Source organism: Canis lupus, chromosome 24, assembly GCF_048164855.1.
Source record: "Canis lupus baileyi chromosome 24, mCanLup2.hap1, whole genome shotgun sequence".
NCBI lineage: Eukaryota > Metazoa > Chordata > Mammalia > Carnivora > Canidae > Canis > Canis lupus.
Genome location: NC_132861.1, coordinates 10507351 through 10531910, shown reverse-complemented (window position 1 = coordinate 10531910; position 24560 = coordinate 10507351). Strand labels below are relative to the sequence as shown.

The 24560-nt window shown below is 39.9% G+C and overlaps 1 protein-coding gene across 2 annotated transcripts in view; it reads left to right on the top strand.

The window, feature by feature from the left end:
• Positions 1 to 24560, top strand: part of B3GLCT (beta 3-glucosyltransferase) — a 236501-nt gene that overhangs the window by 80243 nt on the left and 131698 nt on the right. For both annotated transcript variants that reach the window (XR_012016201.1, XM_072795553.1), the window contains exons 12-14: positions 737 to 836; positions 16147 to 16266; positions 23234 to 23378. Coding sequence is in view for 1 of the 2 variants with exons in the window: in XM_072795553.1 (XP_072651654.1) it covers positions 737 to 836; positions 16147 to 16266; positions 23234 to 23378 (365 nt within the window). In the remaining variant the exon portion in view is untranslated. The remainder of the gene's footprint in view (positions 1 to 736; positions 837 to 16146; positions 16267 to 23233; positions 23379 to 24560) is intronic.

Genomic DNA, 24560 nt, shown 5'->3' with positions numbered 1-24560 from the left:
TGAGAGCAGAACTTGCCAGGATATCTGGCATATGGGAAATTAATAGTAAGTGTTTACAAAGTAAATGAATGAAGGTATAATCTCCTCCTTTTGTACTACTGTTCTGTTACCCTATTAATGTGTGCTTGGGGTTCTAACAGTTCTTTCAGAGTAAGAATATCTAAGGAAAGGTGCCAGGCTTCTGTAATTTCTATGAGACTTAGAACTTTGGAGTGAAGATACTAGTCCTAGTTCTACCTCAGATTATCTAAGTGACCTCCTTTCTCTCTCTGGGCCTCCCGTTTCCCCATGTATGAAATAAATGGCTTAGACTTCATGATCTCTTAAGTCCCCACCCCTTCACTATGTCTATAAAAATTGTAAAAGGATAATTTTAAAAATTTCTACTTGTGCATGTGTCATGACGCACATAAGGTTTTACTTTTAAAACTTTAAAATGTTTTAAAATGAATTAAGTATGTATTTTTTTAACTTAAAAAAAAAGATTTATTTATTTATTTTAGAGAGAAAGGGATAATGTGGTGGGGAAGGGCAGAGGGAGAGAGAGAAACTCAGTTTCCCCACCGAGTGCAGAGCCCAGTGTGGAGCTCAATCTCATGACCCTGAGATCGTGACCTGAGCCGAAACTAAAAGTCAGATGCTTAACCACCTGTACCACTTAGGTTCCCCTAAAATGAGTTATATATGTATTTTAAAGAAAATATTTCACTGTAAGTTTTCTTCTTGCCTTTCCTAGGTCACTGTGGAAAGACATTTGCCATTTTGGAAAAATTTTTGAATCACAGCCATGACAAAATAGCATGGTTGGTCATCGTGGATGATGATACATTAATAAGGTAAGGAGTCCTTCTCATCCTAGGGTGGCTTTAGATTCTACATGTATTCGTATTCAGAAACTATGATTGGTACTTCTGCTTCTAGCCAAGATTTTCCAACAGGAAATAGATTTACCCTCACATCTGAAACAACTCCCCCAAAAGGACAAAATACATGAAATGAGGGTTTTTAAGACAAGAGATTGGACATTAGGGAACAAAGGACAATGACCCATGAGACATATGAAACATAGGAAGTAGGTTCTATGACAGCCTTAGCTAATTGCCTTAAGAACATGTAAATAGCTGCTGAGGAAGGGGAGCCTAGGTTGAACCTGGCCAAACCTTGAGTTGAAGAGATGACACCAAGATCCTGGAGTGACTGAGGCCATTAGTTTATAAGACAGAGCACCAGAGAGGGAGAGCTGCATAGAAGGGGAACACTGGAGATCTGTGGGGGGTTCCCTTCAAGTATTCAGTAAAGTATTGATTGGTACACATATGCATGAGGAAACTACTGGAGGCTAGGGAGAGAACCAGCCAAAATGATGAGAGGGGATGGTGGCCAACACACAGGGCTGAGTATAGTACCTGTTCTCACTAGCCAGACTGGGAAATCCTGGATTCATAAGTGGGTAGAGCATATAGAAGTGTTTTGCTTTAATAGTGGGAAACAGCTAAGGCTGGACTAAGTAAGTACTGATCCAGTCCTGCCTAAGGAATCTTAAAAGAACCCAAAAGAACAAATTGTTTGCAAGTAACTAGTCTGCATCCAAGAACAAAGCTCAAGATTTCTAGAAATACAAAAATATCCATAACCCAAAAAAGATTCACAATGTTTGGCATTCAGTCAAAAGTTACCAGACATGCAAAGCAACAGGAAAATGAACCCATAATAAGAAAAATTAGTTGATTGAAATTGCCCCAGAAATGGCAGTGTTAACTAGTTATTTTAATTACCAGCTCTGTTAGTTATAGCTTAATAATTCTTCCATTTATTCCAAAAAGGAACATGGAAGGTGTAGCAAAACTGAACTGCTCTATGTTGTCTGAGGTGAAAAATCTATTGGATGGGATTTTTTTTTAGATTTTATTTATTTATTTGAGGGAAAGAGTATGAGAGAGAGCATGAGTAGGGGGAAAGGCAGAGAGAGAAGGAGAAGCAGATTCCCTGCTGAGCAGAGAGCCCACTGTGGGACTCAATCCCAAAACATTTAAAGGAATATTTTCCAAATTTGATAAAAACTATAAATCAACTTATCCAGACACTGATTCCAGATCAGTGAACCCCAGACATAACTGTGAACATCTAAGCAAAGCACAATCACCTTCAAAAACAGGGTCTTTTATAATAACATCTTGTATAACATTATTACATTTGTAACCACTACACTTGGTTCATTTGTATATCAATCTTCAGTAATCTACATTAAAAGTTTTGCCACATTTTCTTCATATTTAGCAGCAATAATACCTAATTGACCAATAAGGTCATAAATGTGTTTTTTAGTTTGAGCTTGTCTCCTTTTCTTTGCAAGATTCTGACATCATTCTTGATCACATGAACTTTGACTACTCCTAAGTCATGAGGCTGAATAATTGCAAGAGTTAGAGGCAGATAGGAAATTCAAAAATGGAGGGGCACCTGCATGGCTCAGTTGGTCAAGTGTCTAACTCTTGATCTCAGCTCAGATCTTGATCTCAGGGTCATGAACTCAAGCCCACTTTGGGCTCCATTGGGCATAGAGTCTAGTTAAGAAAAAAAATTCAAAAAATGGAAAAAGAAAGTGGCCAATAAAGGGAAAAAGTGAAACTAGAACAAGAAAGAAAAAGGAAAATGCATATCTGGAGTTATGAATAAACACCCTAAAGTAAATAAATTCAAATAAAAATTTAATAAGGGACATGGCTGAAAATTAGGAAAGCAATCCAGAAAATGGGGTCAAGTAGTTAAAAAGGTTAGAAAAAAAAGTGGTTAAAATGAAGAGGCAATGAAGTCCAACACATGCATAATTGGAGTCCCTGATTGAAGAAAAAGCAAAAGAACAGAAATAAAACTTAAGTTACCAGAAATAAAAGAGGACTTTAATGTGTATGTTGAAAGGTCCTACCTAGTGGGTGCCATGGAAAATTGACTTGGGATCTTCAACCTCACATAGCTGGGTAAAACTACTATATTTTGATGATAACTTCCTCGGAGTCTTGAGGCAAAACGATGGAATAACCTATAGAGCAAGAAAGTAAGACTCGCATCAGACTTCTCAGAATAATACAAGTATGGAAACAATAGAGGAATGTGTTAAACTCAAAAAACTGAATCCCAAATTTTATATGTAGCTATGATTCTCTTAAGTATCAAGGCTATGGAAAATGAATGAGCATGAAATAAAGGACTAGTATGTGCATGCATCCTTCTTGGGGAATATATTAGAGAACTTCATGCAAACAAGACAGATGAAATTTGGGCAAGAGGACTGATGGTGAACATGACATAGATTTAACTGTAAAGCAAAAACAGGGTCGGGGAGGTGGTAGAGGAATAGTATATAAATGTAATATGTTTTGACAAAGCAGGAAGTATGCAACTTTAAAAAATGGAAAGAGGAGCATTTGGGTGGCCCAGTGGTTGAGCATCTGCCTTTGGCTCACGTCATGATCCCAGAGTGCTGGGATGGAGTCTGGCATCAGGCTCCCTGTGGTGATCCTGCTTCTCCCTCTGCCTGTGTCTCTGCCTCTCTCTGTGTGTCTCTCATGAATAAATAAAATCTATATATATTTTTAGAAGTAAAGAAAAGAGGAAGTAGAATAAGATCATGGCTTATTGTATACCTAGTAGATGGATTCAAAAGATACAATGTAAAGCTGACAGATCTAATACTGTTAAATAAGAAAAAAAGCCTAAGAAGGCATAAAAAGTTAAATACAGGATAATGGGAAAAACTTTCTCAGCACACGGAATATTTTTTAAAGGAAAAACTAAAGAAATACAGTAAACAGTTTATGTATAATTAAAACCCAGAGTAATTTCTGTATTATATCAAATATCAGTCGTGTCACTAAATGCAAATGGGTTTAACTCACCAAAGAACTTTTCAAATTGGCTCATAAAGCAAACCCCAACTCTATATTTTTATATAAGAGACACATAAACAGTCCTTCACAAAGCCTAAAAATAAAGGGATGGCTAAAAATTTGGCAAACCAAAGAGAATAAAAAAAATCAATTCCCAACTCAGAAAGTTGGAAAAGAATCACAAAGCCAATGCAAAAAAAGACAAGGAAGGAAATAATAAAGATACATGCAGACATGATGAGGTAGAGAAAAAGATCAAATTAATGAAAATTCTGTCTCCTTGAAAAATTGTATTGAATGCTTTTCTCATTTATTGGTATCTCCTGGAAATCAAAGTGCACAATATATTTAGTATGCCAGTCTCTGTGAGAATGAAAGGGAAATAAAGCATACCTATGTCTCCTTATCTTTACAAAAACAAGTGAGGGCCAGATGAACCAGTAAACCATGAAGTTGGTTTCTAGAAGGGTTGGGTGGGAGAAGAAGATAGATGGTGTGACACTTCTGAATTTATCTTTTAACTTAGTTGGGTTGGGGAAGTATGCTCATATTTTACATATTTGAAAATCAGTAAGGACTGGAGAAAAGTCAGTAAGGAAAGAGAGAAAACTGAAGCAAATGAACTCAACTGTGTTTCAAATGAAAACATCATCACACCAAAGGAAAAATGCAACTGGTGCAAGTAATGGGGGAGACAGTATTTAGAAGGTGTGGGAAGAGGTAAGGAACGTCAGACAAATCCTGAATTTTCAGTTGGTCTGATTATTTTTTGGAGTGGTGTGGTAAAACCATTCTGAGGATTTTTAGGTACACTGGAGGCACACTGGAGGATTGAGTAAATGGGATTAGAAGCCAGGGTTCTCACTGTGGAAGAAGGGAAATATGGACATTGATTGGGACAGGTCAATGGGGGGGTAGATTGGAAGTAGAGAAATTTCTAACAACTCATAATTTTTGTCAGACTCATGATTTCTAAAGTACGTGTATGTGCACTTGTATGTTTCCTAGTTCTTTCTCCTAAAGGAGACTACAAGCAGATATCCCCGTAGCACTGGCCAACTAGAGAGCAGAACTGTGGTGCTGGCTGCTCCACTGATGCAGAGAAATAGCAGGTTCTAAGGCTTAGGCAAGAAGATATAAAGACAGTTGGAACATTCCTTTTTTTTTTTTTTTTTAAGACTTCCTTACTTTCTGGTATAAAAAGAAAAGTGCAGTTTAGGAGGACAAAGAAACAAACTTTAATGGTTTCCCAATGGCCAAGTCTTGGACAAACATCATATAATTAAGGGAAAAAATGAATTATGAACCATTAAAATTGGGAATCAGTGAGTTCATGATTATAAAAAGTAGAAAATAGGTAAATAAATGGGGGGAAGGATGGTATATTAAATACCATAGAGTGGGTAGTTTAAAACAACAGACATTTTTTTTTTCTTCTCACAGTTCTAGATGCTGGGAGGTCCAAGATCCAGGTCGTGGTAGAGTAGGTTTCCAGGGCCTCTTCTCTTGGTTTGAAGGCAGCCACCATCTCTGTGTCCTTTGTGTTCTGTGGAGAGAACTCTGAGGCATCTGTTCTTAGAAGGACATTAAATCTGTTGGATCAGAGTCCTCCTACCTTATGATCTTATTTAACTTTGATTACTTCCTTAGAGTCCCCATCTCCAAATATAACCACACTGGGGGTTCTGGCTTCAATGTATAAATTTGGAAAGGGACAAAATTCCATCCCTAGTGGGTAGACTCTTGCTTCCAGGATAATGAGAAGTTCTGACTGGTAAATGTGGAGATAGTGATGGAGTGGGAAAAGCCATCACTTTGTAACCATCATAGTAAAGATTAGGATAACAATCATTAATGGATGTTAAACTAGGGGTACGTTTTAATAGGGCCAAGGATATTTGCTGGTGTTAAAGTACCTGCCCAGAGTCTCAGAGTTAGCAATAGAAAGGTATAAGATGTGCAGGTGGCAGAAGAGGACCCTAAGTTCACCTCATCCCATGGAAATACCTACATAACACCTACATTAGTGTAAATAATCCAGAAAATGACCCAAAGACTGGTAGAACAGAATCTCTATGGCTAAATATAAAGGGGCCATGTAAAAAATGGTAGGAAGGGCAGAGAAGCAGTCAGGAACCAGGCTGACCTATGGAACTGTCCATGGGAGGGCCACTACAAGTACGGAGAAGGGAGAGAAGCAGACCCCACACTGGGCACCTTCCCAGGACCTGCACTGGGAAGACAAATCCTTATAATATTTAGCTTTGAAAACTAGAGGAGATTAACATTACCAGTTTTTACAATCAGTGGAGCTTAACACCTAGAACTTCAAAAAATCATTGGCTCAGCTCTGGGAGAGCTAGAGGGCCACAGGAAACTTGAGTTCCCACTCATAAAGAGATAGCATAACAGCCCCACTGAGATACAGAATAGAAGCAGCAGTTTTAAAAACCTGGGGTATAGGGAAAGGAGTTTTGTTTATTATCTCAGAATATATGCTGGAAGGGCAGGGTTCTTTAGGAGACTTCTCCAAGAACAAAAGAGCTAGCAGGCACCATTTCCCTCCCCCACCCCCTAGCCTACATGGACATGTGTAGCAATCAGCACAGTGCTAACACTCTCCATGTAGTTTGCTAACCATCTGCCACCTTCCCAGCCCTGCCCCCTTTTCCCCCACCCCTATACTTTTCTGCAGACTGCCCCCTTCAACCAGGCCTTGGCAGGAGTTCTCTAAAGCAGCACCAGATCTCCTTCCGCAGCAAATTGGGGCAAAGCTTGCTGACGCTATACACCCCATCCCCTCCAACCAGCCTTCAGCAAGAATGCATCCAGAATGGTGCCACAAGCCTGGAAATGTGCAGGCATCCCCAGGAAGGGGGGTCACTCTGGGGTGACTCCTGCCCCTGGGAGAGGGTAAGATAACCACACACACCAGTTCTACTGCAGCTCCAGCAGTAACCTGGGGGCAGACATATGGTCTGACTTTGGGCCCCACCCACCAACAGCTTCTCAGTGGACGATGCAGGGAGAATGCCCTGCAGTCCGATACTAATGCATCTCTGGTGAATAGATGGTCTTACCCAGCTCATCCCCACGGCAGTCCCAGACTAGCCCATTAACAACACAGGGGCCAAATCCTGCCGCAACAAAGAGAGCAACTGCAGACAACTGGTCTGAAGGCAAAAGCAGCCTAGCCAAACAATAGGGCACACTCAACACACACAGGAGACATCCCTGAAGGGAGAAGCAGGCTCCATGCAGGGAGCCTGACGTGGGACTTGATCCCGGATCTCCAGGATCAGGCCCTGGACCGAAGGCAGTGCTAAACCACTGAGCCACCTGGGCTGCCCTATCATCTTTTTTTTTTTTTTTTTAAGATTTTATTTATTTATTCTTGAGAGACACACAGAGAGAGGCAGAGACATAGGCAGAGGAAGAAGCAGGCTCCATGCAGGGAGCCCGATGTGGGACTCCATCCCTGGACTCCAGGAAAATGCCCTGAGCCAAAGGCAGATGCTCAACTGCTGAGCTACCCAGGCATCCCTGGAATTTTTCTGTAATCTTGATGTTATTTCCTAATAAAATGTTAAAAAACAAAATCCATAGTAGATTAGAGTAGAATTTCATCTGGATTTTTAAAAAATCATTATTCTAACAAGGCAAAAGATAAATAATATAATCATCTCAATAGCTGCATAAAAAGTATTTGACAAGATTCCATTCATGAAAAAACTCTCAACAAAAGAAGTATGTTTCTTCTAAACCCAAACATAATAAAGGCCATAAATGAAAAACACACAGATAATCCTCAAATGATGAAAAACAGAGCTTTTCCCCTAAGATCAGAAACAACACAAGAATGGTCCACTCTTTGCTACTTTTATTCATCATAGTACTAGTCACAGCAGTCAGACAAGAAATAAGAGGCATCCATATTGGTAAAGAAGTTCAACTGTCACTATTTGTAGATGACATGATATTATACATAGACAAACCTAAATATTCCGCCAAAAAAAAACCCTACTAAAATAAATGAATTCACTAAAGTTGCAAGATTCAAAATTGATACCCAGGAATTGGTAGTGTTTCTATACACTAACAACAACATCACAGAAAGAGAAATTAAGAATACAGAACTTAAAATTTCACCAAAAAGAATAAAATACCTAGGAATTAACTTAACCAAAGAGGTCAAAGACCTGTACTCTGAAAACAAGAAAACACTGATGAAAGAATTTGAAGATAACACAAACAAATGGAAAGTTATTCCATCCTCATGGATCAGAATATTGTCAAAGTGTCCTGTTACCCAAAGCAATCTACAGATTCAATGCAATCCCTATCAAAATATCAGCAGCATTTTTCTTAAAATTAGAATAATCCTATAATTTATATAGAACCACAGTAGCCAAAGCAATGCTGATAAAAAAAAAAGAAAAGAAAAAAAAGCTAGGGGCACTTGGGTGGCTCAGTCAGTTAAGCATCTGTGTTCAGTTCAGGTCATGATCCCAGGGTCCTGGGATCGAGCCTCACATCAGGCTCCCTGCTCAGCAGGGAGTTGGCTTCTCTCTCTCCCCTGCCCCTTTACCCACTCATATTCTCTCTCTCTCTCTCTCTCTCTCTCTCTCACTTTCTATTAAATAAATAAAAAAATAAAATCTTAAAAAAAAAAAAAAAGAACAAGCTGGAGGTACCAGAATTTCAGATTTCAAGATATACTACAAAGCTGTAGTAGTCAAAACTGTATGGTACTGATGCAAAGACTGACACATAGATCAGTGGAAAAGGTTAGAGATCCCAGAAATAAACCCCCATTAATATGGTCAATCTATGACAAAGGAGGAAAGAATATACAATGGGGAAAAGATAGTCTTTTTAATAAATGATCCTGGGAAAACTGAACAGCTACATTTAAAACCAGGAAAATGGACTGTTTCCTAATACCCTACACAAAAATGAACTCAAAATGAATTAAAGACCTAAATGTGAAACCTGAAACCATAAAAATCTATAGAGGCACAGGCAATAATTTCTCTGACATCAACCATAGTAACATTTTTTCTAGGTATGTCTCCTAAGACAAGGAAAACAAAAGTAAAAATAAACTATTGGGACTACGTTGAAATGGAAAGTTTTGCACAATGAAGGAAACCATCAACAAAGCAAAAAGACAACCTACTGAATGGGAGAAGATATTTGCAAATGACATATCCAACAAGATATATAAAGTTAATATCCAAGATATATAAAGAACTCCTACAGTACCAAAAATAATCCCATTAAAAATGGGCAAAACATCTGAATAGACATTTCTCCAGAGAAGACCTACAGATGGCCAACAAGGACATGGAAAGATGCTCAATATCAATAATTTTGAGGGAAGTCAAAACCAAAACTACAATGAGATATCACTACACACCTGTCAGAATGGCTAAAGTCAAATGCAAGAAAAAAGAAGTGTTGGCAAGGATATGGCTAAAAAGGAACCCTCCTGCACTGCTAGTGCTAATGCAAACTGGTATAGCCCCTGTGGAAAATAGTATGGAGGTTCCTCAAAAAGTTAAAAGTAGGAATAACATAGGATCTGATAATTCCATTATTGGGTAATTACTCGAGGAAAAGGAAAACACTAATTTGAAAAGATATATACACCTCTATGTTTATTGCAACATTATCTGCAATAGCCAAGACATGGAAGCAACCCAAGTGTCCATCGATAGATAAAGAGGTGGTATCTATCTATCTATCTATCTATCTATCTATCTATCTATCTATCTACCTACCTACCTACCTATCTACCTACCTACCTATCTACCTACCTACCTACCTACCTACCTACCTACCTACCTACCTACCTATCTATCTATCCCACACACATACATACAGTGAAATATTACTTTAGCTATGAAAGAAAGATTTTGCCATTTGTGACAACATGGATGGACCTGGAGGGTGTTAAGTGAAATAACTCTTTCTCAGTTTGACTTATGATTCCACTAATGAACAGAATATTAAAAAAGAATAAACAGCAGAATCAGAATATAAATACGGAAAACTGATGATTGCCAGAGAGAAGGGAAGTGACGGGGGACGGGGGGACACAGACTTCCAGTTATGGAATGAGTAAGTCTTGGGAATAAAAAGGAGAACATAAGGAATACCATCAATGATATTGTAATAGCAATGTCATGAGACTGATGGTAGCTATACTTGTGGTGAGCGTAACATCATGTGTAAACTTGTCACCTCACTAAGTTGTACACCTGAAACTTAGATAACATTATGTGCCCACCACACACACACACACACACACACACACACACACACACAGATCAGTATTATGCAGTTAAAAATCTATATGCAACACTAAGCTGTGTTAATATAATTTTGATAGCACATAATCTTTAGTGTTGCCATATTGTTTTTCTTCATTTCTGTGCCTCAAAATTGTCTGAAATGGTAACATATTGTTAAATAGAGTTCCTTTCCTGGGTGAACAGCCAGTCTGCTTGGACAGAATTGGACTGCTTTATTCACATTTCTAGTTTTTACCAAAATGAACCATATGATGGTTGTCAGACCCAGTTTATGATTCTCCAGCTTTAAAATGATATTGTGAGTAGGGAAGTGATTGACGTTATAAGGAAAAGAAACCCAGATGAGATATTAAGTACCAGTTATTTTAACCTCAGGAATTACAAGTTGGGGGCTGAATCGACATTTTTATAGTATGCAGAAGGAAGAGAAATACTTTTCATTTCTTCTCAGGTCAAGAACGTGATGTAAATTTTAAATTTGCCCCAGAGGTCTTTGAGGTTTTTTGTTTGTCTTTTGGTGGTGGTGGTGTTGTATTTTTACCTACAGACTTTTACTAGCCAAAAGTCACAGTTTCCTTAGAAATCTTTAAGAATATATTTTCCATAGCCGAATGCTGTCTTACTGGGTATCTGTACACTTTCTTACCTCCCCCTGCCAAGTTATTAGCTGACTTTCTGAAGATAGATTCCAAACTAGGTGCCTAGAATGTTTACCTTGTGTGCCTAAAATATGACAGTTTCAAAGATAACGTTTTTCTGGTCACTCAGAAATTATCTACATTGCCAGAGGCCTTGACCTCTAGGCAGATATAAACATGTTTAACAAACTTATAAACTCTCAGCACCACATTTTTAAGTGATATTTTCATGCATTAAATTTATTTTCTTCATTTTAATTTTTAGGCTTATTAGCTGGGGTATTTGTGTAAGTTGCATGAATGTGGATTGGAATGGTGTCCTCTTTCTTCTCTACTTCATACATCTCCACTTTGACTCCTTAAGACTCTACCTATCCCCCAAAAGAGGAAAGTGAAATTCTAGAACAGAAGAATTTATGATTAACGATTTAGAGAGGTGCTTGCTATCTCCACCTCTTGCACATGCATGGTGCTCATCAGGCTTGAGAAAGATTGAAATTTATTTAACCAATTAAAAAGAATCCAAAATTGACCAAGAAACAACTCTTTTCAGGGAACACTGATTAATATCATTAGAGAATTGAGGATTTTTGTGGAGACCTGGCAAGCTCTAGTTTAGAACACACAGTGGAAGGACTTTATAATGCATTTGTAAGTGATACAAGTTCTTCAAACATGGAAAAACTAGCATTTTCAACATCAACCTTTGTCTCACCCTTGAAAAATATTTCTATGTTTTATTTTCCTGTGAAGTCTTTTTCTTCCTTCATCCTTATGGCAGCTGTAGTTGTAGGTGTTTTTGACTAGCTCCTGGATATTCTCATTGCCCTTTGTAAGCTATCTCGTTGACATATAACAAAGAAGTATGGGTTCCAGAGGTATAAATAGACATAAAAAGACAACTCATGTGCCCTTACTCAGGAGAAAACTGTGCATGGCTGTATGCAATAATTGGAAGGTTTCCTGGAAATCCTCACTGCCTAAATTCCCATTCCCCACCTGCCAGCCATGTGCCTGACGTGGATCTCATTTGTACCTCAAATATTCCATTTGTGGGGGTAAACTGGGTGGCACAGTCTGTTAAGTGCCTGACTCTTGGTTTCAGCTCAAGTCATGATCTCAGAGTCATGGGATCGAGCCCTGAGTCATGCTCTGCACTCAGCCCAGAGTCTACTAAAAGTTTCTCTTTCCCTCTCCCTCTGTCCCCCTCCCGACTCCCCATGTGCTCACTTGTGCACTCTCTCTAAAATCTTGAAAAAATTCCTTTTGGAATCCATTAAAAATTAAAAGATACTAAGTGTTAGAAAGTGGCAGAGGGTCAGTAATGTATTCTCCAGACTGAGAAGGTACTATAAAACCAAAAATGAAGCAAGCTTCTTCAAACCAGTCACAGTTTTATTCCTAGGGTAACTTACTGAGAGGCTGATGGACAGATGATCCAGGCTGAAACATGCTCTTATTCTCTACCCCTATTCTCAGCCTCTGTCTGGACCTTTCCCCTGCTCTTATGGAGTGAGGGACATGGTGGGGAGGTCATGAGTAATTATCTTAAGTGGTACCATCTGTGCACTAGAGGGGGGAACAAGGTGAAGTCCTCAAAATGGAGTCAGTGTTGTCAGCACTCCTACTCTCTCCACCCTTGACATCTTTATGGCCTAATCTTTGCACACCATTCTTTCACAGTGACCTTAGTACCAGACAGCAGGAGGTGACTTGTATCCTGGTGCCAGCAACAATATAGGAGCTTAACCAGTACTACTCCTTGATTTTTCAGGATTTCTCATTCTTGAGGGGGTAGGGGTGATGACCAGTCTAACTACTTCCTGCTGAAAAGGGGTGCAGATCAAGATTTGAGGAATGAAACTGCCTTGCATCAAACTGCAGAGATTCTGTTAGTACTAAGTTGAGCCCCCATCGTTTATGGAGCCATTATTTTGGATATATTTGCATATAGTCTTAGCATCTTTTTCTATTTTATAACAAGGGCAATTAGGTAAGTTCATTTGAAGAGCGGTTCTCATTTCAGGAGGTCGTCCTGCTGGTGGGCTTTCAAAGTCAGGCCTATAGTGTGCAATCTGTCAGGTAGAAAATAAGCCATATATGCAAGGAAACCAAAAGAATGCAGGGTCCAGCCTAGTTTTAGAGGTAAACAATCAGCATTCAAAGATAATCAGAACTAGAATCTAACACCCATTAAGACAAATTACTGAAAGAATTTTTTTCTCTCTAAAATCATACTCATTTTTTTAAAGATTTTTATTTATTTGAGAGAGAGGGAGAGAGCAGGAGAACACAAGCACTGGAGAGGGAGAAGCAGGCTGCCCATCCAGCAGGGACCCTGATGCAGGGCTGGACTCCAGGATTATGACTTGAGCCAACAGCAGCCACTTTAACCTATTGAGCCACCCAGGTGCCCCTAAAATAACCTTCATTTCTACAAAGGTAGCCAAATTCAGATTAACTTGTTTGTGGGGCACCTGGGTGGCTCAGATGGTTGGTTAAGCATCTAACTCTTGATTTTGATTCAAAATGTGGAGTCTGCTTGAGATTCTCTCTCCATTTCCCCTTTGCTTCTCCCTGCCCGCCTCCCCTTCAGCACCCCTTGCCGCCAAAAACAAGATTAAGCTATTTGTAAAACAAGTCCAATTTTAACAAGCTTGCCTTAATTATTATTTTTAAGCCCAATTATTTACATAAATGCAGTAAGAATAGCAGCTGGTCATTAGGTTCTTTTTAAATCTGCTTTACTGGGACTTCTCATAAGGAATTTCAGATTGAGCCTTTAACAGCCTTTGGAGACTGCAAGCCAAGCCAAATACCTCCCATCAGACTCACCTGCAATCTGTTTAGTTTGGTTACTTCCTCTCTTCTTCGAGTTCCCCCAAATACCTGTGGTTCCTGAGACTGACAGGAAATGATCTTCCTTAATCTCCTGGTAAGGCTCTGAGGAAGCCTGTAAGCAAGGGACCAGGCTGATTTTTTTCCAAGGGGCTTCCTTGGCTCCCTAAAACCAATCTTAGTTCCTTAAAGCTGTCTGGCCATATCAGAATCTATGCAGGTCTCTTAAATAGGACCTTCCAGTCACAGCCTTGATAATATAACCACCGTTTCAGTGATGTCCTGTTACAAGAACCATATTCTTATTGAACTTCTATAAATAACTATAATTGATTTCTCATTTTGTTGTTGCCACAGCTTCAGCCAAACCCTCTGGATGTGAACTTACATTCAACTCACATTTGGCATTAATATTTCTAAGGCCTTTTACTACCATTTTTGCCTTTATTTCTCCCAAAAAATTTAAGGTGTTTCTGTAGACAAGTGTGCATTCAGCCAGTGATTGTTAGAGCTAGTACAGTCTGTTGGTTAGTGCAAGATCAATAAATGATTAATTCCATATAGGGCCCTCTGGTTGGCCCCTCCTGCATGCATGAGAGGGCAACACTGGCCTAACTCCTGTCTCTAGGGGTAGGTGGTATCCACCCCTGAAATTCTGCCATTAGCAGAGGGGCCCTTGACAACACACCTGGCTTTTTAGAGCTTTCAAGGAAGTAAACTGCTTTCCCTTAGGCAATGCCTTCTAGAGGCTTAGCAAGACCCAACTGAGTTGTCTATATTTTCTCTTGGGGTCCCAGACAATATTAGATCTTGCTACCATTGTTTACAAGATCTTGATAGGCTTCTTTTCCACCACTTCATCATTGAGGGGATCCTTTATTTTTCCCTATTTTTCAATCTATTTACCTTTCAGTTTTGTGTAAGTTGGCTACTATAGTGGCTATCATAGCAGTGGGCTGTTTAGCCACACGGACAAGAACAGATACTAAAGTCTGATACCCTGCCCTTGGGGCTGACTGTGAGATACGAACATTGATGTAAGAGAAAAGTAATTCTTCATTTGGGCCACCAAAATACTGGGTGTAAATGGTATGTTCCATCCTCGGTTCTTCCACAGGGGTCCAGTGCAATGGAGGGGAGGGAGTGTCCTTGTTAAGCCAGGTTTTAAGTGCCTGCAGGTCTCACCCATGCCTGCAGTATACAGTCTTGGTCACAAGGCAGGTTGAGCAGTGGCCTAGGCCATTTTTGACATCTTAGGAGTCCATTTACAATAATACCACCTCCTCCAGCATCCCACAGTCATAACACTCAAGCTGCCACCGCTTCTTGGCCCATTTGCTTCTCCACGATCTCAGGCATTTTTAGGGCATCTCCATATTCACACACTGGCCTGAAGTGCTCAAAATACATGGCCAAGTCTCCCCACAGGGTCGTGGCTAGCCAGCCTGGGATTTCCCGTGCATGGACCATGGGCTTCCCCCGGCTTGGCTGTTTCACCTATGGCTTGTTTCATTGTTGGTATCCTGCCCACTACTTCAAGCATTAGTAGGTGCAGGAGGGTCAATAAAGTATCTTCCAAGACTGAGAGGGCACTTTAATACCGAAAAAGGAAGCAAGCCACTCCATTCTGCTTACATAGTTTTATTTAGGGTAACTTAGTGATTGATGGTCAGTTGATAGGTCAGGACAGTAATATGTAGCCATTCTGTGCCACTCTCCAGCCCTTCATCCCTCAGGGCATGGCGGTGCTGTCTCAGGGTAGGTATCTAAAGTGGCGCCACTTGTGCACTACAGGTGAGGGCGAGATGGAGGGCCAAAGATGGAGTCAGTGTTGTTAGCACTCCTACACCAAGTACACCTGAAAAGATGTGGCAGTTAGTTCACACTCACTGGGAAACAGGACTGGTACACTGGCCACCTTTACTTCATTAATCTGCCACCCTGTTCACCCAACCTAGGCAGCTGTGTTCTGGCAGGAGCTTTTTAAAACTCAGCCTGGGGGCACCTGGGTGGATGAGCAGTTGAGCATCTGCCTTCAGCCCAGGATGTGATCCTGGAGTCCCGGATTTGAGTCCCACATTGGGCTCCCTGCATGGAGCCTGCTTCTCCCTCTGCCTGTGTCTCTGCCTCTCTCTCTCTCTGTCTCGAATGAATGAATGAATGAATAAAACCTTAAAAAAATAAAATTGAGGAGTAAGCCCCACGTTTTTTAGTTTTTCTCCTGTTTCTGGGAATATACAGCTTCCATCAATTTTTCTTTCCTTTTTTTAAAAAATGCATTTCTTCTGTAAATCACTTAAATTTCATTTCTAAGTGATTTCAGTAAAGTATTATACTATCAGTATATCTGTATACAGACAATTATACATATGGAATAACCAGTGGGATGTAAGAATCACAGACTATTTACCATGAAAAGAGATTTTGAATTAAGTCCTTATTGCTTATGTTCCCTTTGGAATTTAGCATCTCCAGACTCCAGCACTTGCTTAGCTGTTACGACTCCAGTGAACCGGTGTTTCTGGGAGAGCGGTACGGCTACGGCCTGGGCACTGGCGGCTACAGCTACATCACGGGAGGAGGAGGGTAACTATGACCATAGTTTTCTGCAGATACTTTCAACATTAATTTCTGTTTCCATGATGTAGGGCTGGGTCTGTGGTGGTGGGATCTGTCTTGATACCTAAGTGCTCTGTAAATGGCAGTTGTTTCTTTAACAGGAAAGTGAACAAACATTAAATTTACTAAATACAAAAAAAAAAAAAATCCATGGTAAAGACTATTTCACACCATGAAGAAATATAAATGGGTGTCAAGGTACTTGGTAGAAATGTTCCTATAGGAATGATTGCTTCTAGGTAGCCAATTATTTTTGATTGTTTAAATGGAAAAGAAATTTGGATATAGATTTTATTGCCAGAAAATAAGCCATTAGACTTTCAAATCATCTAGTGCTAATAAATCACATTTAGGAAGAGTCGTATAGAAGTTTAGACTTGGTATCAATTATAGTGATTTAAAGTTCATCAACAGGTATTTGTTGCATGCCCACTCTGTGCCAAAGCAACATTCTTGGCACTGGTGTATAAACCTCTGAAGGGTCGGGACTTGGTATTCTTACTTGGTAATCCCCTAGAGCATAATGGTTCCTGCTGCAGGACCTCAAGAATCATGTTCCAGATGTTCTGGTTTGGTCTAGCTAATTCAGGGGTTAATATAGCTTGGATGTGGCTCTTTCCTAGTGATAACTAAGCCTGGGCAGGAATACTAATCTTTTTGAGCAGTGCCATGCCTCTACCTGACCTCATTAGCAACAGGGATGGGTGTCCATGTAGGCCTTTGATAAGACACCAAAGGGAAAGGCTATGGAGTACTGATCTCTTCATTTAAAAAAAAAGAAAAAAAAAAAGGCTTGCAAGCTATGTGCCGCCTTATGGTAATGCATTTTGTTTTCAGTGGGTAAGGCTCTGGTGTTGTTTTTGGATCAGGGCATGGTATCTGTTGAGTAAGAACTCCTTACCTTTGAAAGGGATCTTATTTGAATATGGGTTTATATATTTTGTAGCACATGGGTGTTTGTATACTTTTAACACAGAAGTGACTTGTGTCAAGAAAACTATTTTGTTGTCTTCCTTGCCTGTTGGATTTCAGTGTTATTTCTGAGACTGGCCTGTGATGCCTGAAGTGGCACTTGACCTCGCCTAGCCAGTATTGTCTCATCACTCCAGTTGGTTGCTCATTCACTCCACAAGCCTAGTGAGTGCAGGAATAGGGGATGCAAACAAAAGCCATGGGAGCTCCTTCCTTCCCTATGATCAGGCTAGGCCAGATCAGCAAATACCCTGCATGAGAGTCACTGATCCCTTTCCTAGGCCTGTGGTGGCTAAAGACAGCATCTTTAGCCTTTTATACGTTCAACTTCTTTCTACCTTGCCTACCATGGACTTTCTACTGCCTCCAGTTTTCCCATCTTAAAACTCCTTCCTGCCACCACACCCTCCTTCTTCTCCCCCTCAGATCATCTTAAGAACTCATCTTTTCTGCTTCCCCAGCCCACACTTCCATCTGGCCCCCACACTTGGCCTTCCACCTAAACTATCCTGCTGGGGTCTCTGGCGGTGTCCATGGAGCCAAATCCAGTGGCTCAATTCCAGTTTTTCTCAGCAGCCTTTGACAAAGGTGACTGCTTACTCCTTGAAATGCTCCTTTCTCTTGCTTTCCAGAACAGTGTCCTATCCTTGTGTATTCCTGCCGTTCCCATTATTCCTTCTCAGTTTCCTTTTCCTATCCCTTAAATGACTGTGTTTTCCAGGCATCTTCTCCAGTGTCTCTTCTTTTCTTGATCTGTATTCTCCTTTGTGATCTTATCCACCCCTACGACTATGCTGAAAGCCCCCAAACTTCTATCCCCAGACTACAACTCTCTTCTGACCTCTGGACTCCTACCTCCACCTACCAGAGGCCGTGTTCACTGGGGTGAGTTACAGAACATGAGACCCAGCACTCCATCCTGACCTCATCTTCTGACTCTGACCCCTGATTTAGTGTTTTTCTGGTAGTCTCACCTCAGGGAAGACATGCAGTCACAAGTTCCTGCCCCAGAGACCTGTGAGTCTGCTTTATGTTTCTCCTCCTTATCCCCCAGGACCTTGCAGTCAATCTAGTCACTTTTGTCTCCTAAATACCACTTCTGTCCCCACTTCTCCAGGTCTAGTCTGGGTCACACCACCTCTCCCACATGTGCTCCTGCCACAGTGGGATTCAGATTCCAACAGGAGTCATGCTGGTCTGGGAACAGGCCTCATTTTAATCACTGTCAGTTTGCCAGGTCCACAGCCTGCTTAGATGCTGCTGAGGCCACTGCCATGGGGCCGATGTCTCTAGCTGGTCTCCTTCCTCCTGCCCTTTGACCCACCTTGTCCCTGAAGTTGCCACTGCTTGCTGCCCACCTGAGAAGGATTCCTCTCTCTAGAAATTAGTTCTTCCGGATTTCATACCATCCATCTCTTCAATAATTCCATAGGTTAATGTGATTTTAATTTTATTTGATTTTTTTTTGTTTTTTTTGGTATTACCATGGGAAATGAAAGTCTTTTGCATTCTTTTATAACCTCCTGTTACCTTTAGGATAAAGTCCAAATTCCTCATTTGGACTTACCAGGCCTCTCATGACCTTGGCAGATGCTGTTTTACTTTTCTAGCCTCGTTTGTGTGCACTGTCATCTTAAAGAGTTCCTGAACTTACTTCAGCTCCTCAGAGGCATTTCTTCTTTTCTCTTCCTCCAAGACTGGCATCTACTGGTCTCTACATAGAACTGTGTCCCCTCCCCAACTTTCTGTCCTTGTCACCCTGCTCATCCTTCTCTTTTTTTGGACATAATATAGCTATCATTTATTCCTGGAAGCCGTTGGCCTAGTCTTGCTTCTCAAATCTGGGTTTGATGCCTTTCAAATGTACTTTCGTAGCATATTATGCAAACCATTATCATTTAATTGCCTATTTACCTTTCTACTTTCCACCTAAATTATGAATTATTTGAAGGCAGCACCTGTGTCTCATTTCTCATTATATCCTCACTTCCTAGCATAGAGACTCATTTTTTACAAGATACAATGAATAAATGAATAAACAAATGCATGAACACAGACTTGATCTGTATATAACTAATGACCAGTATAATGTTTTGTTTTTAATAGCATTTTTACAAAGATGCAGAAACATTCATCATGAGATCATCTCATATCAACCTTTGAAAAAAGTTGCAGACACAATGTTAAATGATTTCTCAGTAGACTTATGATTTTTTTTTTTTGTAAACAGCAAGCCAGGATCAATTAATGGCTTATAAAATCTATGAATGGATCATGACCATCATTTAAAAATGATAACATATAAAATGGAATAGAATAAAATAGATATATCATAGTGTATCACATGTAGCAAGGATATGTATTGTGAAATTTTGTTTCAGTTTTATACACACAGCACATATAAATGGTTGTAGTATGAAATGTGTTTGTGTTCTCTCTGGTTCACAGTCAAGTTAAGTTTTTGTAAAGCCTTGCCTTGAACCATCTCTCTTAAGCCCCACTAAGCAGAGCTGAATTGGGAGTATAGACTCCATAGTGCTTTACATGTAGGTACTCTGTATTGTTTGGAAAATGAGACCTTTGCATTATTTGAAGCCAGTTGTCTGGTGTTCACTTCTTTGCTTCCTCCTTGGATATTTGGGTGTCTGCAGATAGTTTATTCAATAACTGCTTTCCTTTTTGCAATACTTACCTCTGTCTCTGGATGTCATTATTATTCTCTCTGGCAGCCTCTTTGGAAGAGGCTGAAGGCAGTGTTCTCTAGAGAGAGCCCTGGCTTGCTCATCTTCTGGAAGACCAAAAGCAGTGGGCATCTTTCTTTGTTTCTTTGTTTCTTTGTTTCTTTCTTTTCTTTCTTCTTTCTTTCTTTTTTTCTTTCTTTCTTTCTTCTTTCTTTCTTTCTTTCTTTCTTTCTTTCTTTCTTTCTTTCTTCTTTCTTTTCTTTCTTTCCTTTTCCTTTCCTTTTCCTTTTCCTTTTCCTTTCCTTTCCTTTCCTTTCCTTTCTTTTTCTTTTCTTTTTCTTTTCTTTTTCTTTTTTCTTTTCTTTCTTTTCTTTCTTTCTTTCTTCCTTTCTTCCTTTCTTCCTTTCTTCCTTTCTTCCTTTCTTCCTTTCTTCCTTTCTTCCTTTCTTCCTTTCTTCCTTTCTTCCTTTCTTCCTTTCTTCCTTTCTTCCTTTCTTCCTTTCTTCCTTTCTTTCTTTCTTTCTTTCTTTCTTTCTTTCTTTCTTTCTTTCTTTCTTTCTTTCCTTTTAGTGGGCATGTTTCTGATGCAGTTTATCTTCTGTATGTGCTCTTGATCCGCATGCATGGCCTTAGGCAAGCTCCAGTCTCCCGTTTCAGTCTTTCTTCTGCTTAAAATTGGTGTGTTGTATATTAAAAGAAATCACTTAGAGCCTCTCAACATCTTTTTAATATTTAAAAGTTGGCATACGAACAGACATACCATGATGTGTCTAGTAAAAAAACCGTCTTCCATTTTGTGGGACAACTCTTCATTTTGAAATAACTCATCAGCATAGTTATAACCAGGTGTTATTAGAGGCTCTTGTATATTTATTCTGTGTGCATAACTGATGTAAGACTGTTCTGTGTATGGAAAAACAGAAAAAAATTACTAATAAAGATTTTATGCTTCCATTTTATCTTCCTATAAGGCTAACTTTTTAGAGAGTGGGCCAAAATAAAAGAATGGGCTTTCCCTTTCTTTCTCATTCTATTACATGGTGACAAAAGAAAAAAAAAAAGTAAACTCTTTTTATTTAAATTTAGTTCAAGATAAACAAGATTACAGCTCTGAAATACAAGTACAGCAGCCCTTGAACAGTTGGGTTTGAATTGGGTAGGTTGGCTTACATGCGGGTTTTTTTTTTTTTTCCGATAAATACAGTACTATAAATGTATTTTCTCTTCCTTATGATTTTCTTAATAATACTTTCTTTTCCATACTTCACTTTATTGGTAGGAATACAGTTTATAATACATGTAACATACAGTGTGTTAACTGAGTATGTTATCAGTAAGGCCAAGAGTAGGCTATTGGTAGGTAACTTTTAGGGGAGTCAAAAGTTAGCATCAGATTTTTTTTTTCAGCATCAGATTTTAAATTGCACATGGGGCTGGCCCTTCACACTGCATTGTTCAAGGTCAACTGCAATATACTTAGGAAATTCCCCTGTAGTATCAGATGGATGTGGCAAGGGCAGTGTCTGTCTCCTGTCCCCTTACATAGATCCTTTTCCTGGGGTCAGGTAGATGAGCCAGATTTTGACTCAGCACAAAGGTGCTATCCAGTTGCTGGGAGGCACTGAGACTCTGAGAGAAAGAGGATTTCTGGTGAGTTTTCAAATGTGCAGGTTTCCTTTTGGGACAGTTCATAAGAACTGTTTCTTCTTTTGGTACAGAACCATTCTCTTATATCAGCTTAAATAAAGAGCTTCTTTTTCCTCTTGTCTGGTCTTGTTTCATCCTGTCCTCTGGCATCTTAGCCAGGGCAGAGCAACTGCCATGTGTGTGGTTATCCTGCCAGCACTTGCCCACTAACGTTAAACTACACTGACCTGAGCCCAGCTGAGTGTGGAACCAACATTTTGCATCAGGGATTGTACTCAAGGTCTTTGTCCCGTTTTCCTTCACACTATATATAGAACTCCTTCCCCCCACAGGAAGACGATCTTTATAAAGGCAGCTTAATTCTCACTTATTTGATGCATCAAATTCTAGTGAGTGCTTGCTGTATGCAAGGCCCTGCATTTGGCTCTGGGAACATGTGGATAAACTGTAGACAGTTTTGCCTTCAAGGAAGTCATGGCTTATTGGGGATGAATTTGTGAACCATATTAGTCCTTTTAGCCCTATCGGCTATTGGATTATTCATAATATGAGAAAATCCATTACTGCCATAGGGCCAGAATGGTCCTATATTTTAGGACCAATATGCCTTTTAAAAAGAGGATTTATTGCAGGTACTTGGTACAAAAAGTGTTGGAAAGGGCCTAAGGAATAAAACGGTGCAGGTGGCTCTACCTAGAGCTTGGTAATTCTAGAAAGCTACTACTGCCCCAAAGGATGGAAGAGCAAAGCAAAGGCTGTATCCTGGAGCCCATTCATGTGGGTTGCTGTGGCTGCTCATGCTGTTAGGACACCACACTGCATTTGAGGCAGTCACAGGACTGGCTCTCCACTGCTACTGTGTTTCTGCCATTAACACTCTGCTGCCCACCATCTTCTGCCTCTGCCAGAGACCACCAGAGCCAGAAGTAGATGGCTTCGCCCAGTGTAGTGCCTCTCATTGTCAGATTGAAACCAGGTCTTAGCTGGCAAGGGAGTCTGAAAAATACTGTTTTAAAATTTCTAGCCTCTTGCAAATCTGAGGAGGGTACAGAAAGGCAGGACCATGCATGAGTTCCACAAGAAAGTACCGAACATACCAGGTCAAGTATCATCATAGTACTGTTTGAGGTAGACCAGTCTCTCCTTCTCTCTGTCTCCTTTTTCTTTCTGAAAATCACCTAAGTAAGCTTCTGTAGACTGGAATCACTTGGACAATGCACAGTGGTTTCAGTTAGATTTGATTTCAATGTCAGTCATCACCTGTATGAGTGAGGTTTACCTGGGCCCATCTACGTGCTGGGATTGTTGGTGGATGTTGTTATTGATCTCACTAAGAGTGTGAAAACTAAAGAACTATTCTAATTTTCCATTGACATGTTAGGAAAAGAACATTGTATAGAACATTGTATAGTATTCATTTGTAAGAAATATGCAAAAAAATAAAATTACCTATTAGATAGTAAACACTTCTTCAAAGTAAATTTTCCTTTCACAGAAAGCACAGAACACTTCCCCAGAATAACTATTAACATCTTTACCAGGAATGTATCCTCTGAACTATATTTCTTTATGTAGATTAAAGGTCTTGAGATGCTGCTTACTCTAACCCTTTGCTCTGCCTGGCTTCCCATTAGAATGGTCTTCAGCAGAGAAGCAATTAGGAGACTTCTTGCCAGTAAATGTCGCTGCTACAGCAATGATGCTCCCGACGATATGGTCCTAGGCATGTGCTTTAGCGGGTTGGGAATCCCTGTGACACACAGCCCTCTCTTCCATCAGGTGAGAACAATGTTTTTATTCCTACCTCAGAGGGAGAGGGGGATTTTCTTTTCACTTTAAGGTCCTATTTCATTTCCTTCACATATTCTCTGGAAACAATCTTAAAAACAATGTGGAAATGTTCAAGGGGGGCATCCTTAACACACCTCTTTGTCCAGAGGATTGATGCTGTACCATGCACAGCAGGAAGATGGAAGGCAGAAATCTCTAGAAAACAAAATGGGGTTTGACTGGTGTCCTTGAATACAGGGCCAAGGGAAAGCTGTTCTTTTTTCCCCTTTATTTTTGAGTTAAAAAATTGATGGCATTTAAAAATTATTAAATGCTATCTGGAAATATACAGGAATGACCTAATATTTCTTGCTATATATATGCCACCACATGTATGTAATTCTATACTGTCCGCAGTTTTTTTTTTTTTTAAGATTTATTTATTTATTCTCAGAGAGAGAGAGGCAGAGACACAGGCAGAGGGAGAAGCAGGCTCCATGCAGGGAGCCTAACGTGGGACTTGATCCTGGGTCTCCAGGATCACACCCTGGGCTGAAGGCGGCACTAAACCGCTGCGCCACCGGGGCTGCCCCTGTCTGCAGTTTTTACGCTGTCCGTTGATTGCCTTTTTATTGGGCTTTCTCCCCGTTGGTTGCTATTAAGCTGAGTGGCTAAGCTCTTTTAAGCTTTAATTTAGTATCTCAATGAGCATATAATCTGGGGGTGGTTGTAGTCTAAGATGATGTGTACCAGAGATGGTTGGTACTAATAACTTTACCATACTGCACTTTGGAGAAGGGAATCCTCTGAACTATTTTTTGTAGTTTTTAAGAATCATGTCAGTGAATGTTCTGATGTTGTAAGGATAAATAATGTCTTATTTAGTAACCAGTAGCAAATGCTATCATGGCAATATAGAAAATTGAACATGACATAAAAGCACTCTAGGAAATAACTTGAACAATGCAAAGAAAGTATGTGCATTATCAAAAAAGGCAGGATCCATTTCTGCATCTCAACCACAAGGGAAGATGGAAACAGACCTTTCATAATAAGATGTCTATGAGAAACCTTCATTGGTACCAGTCAGGAGTACTTGTCCATCTTTTAGAATCTTGAGAGATCTTACCCGTTTTAAGCCTATGTGTTGTGTTACGGGATGACTTAGAGAAGCAAGTTATTTTCTCTTGC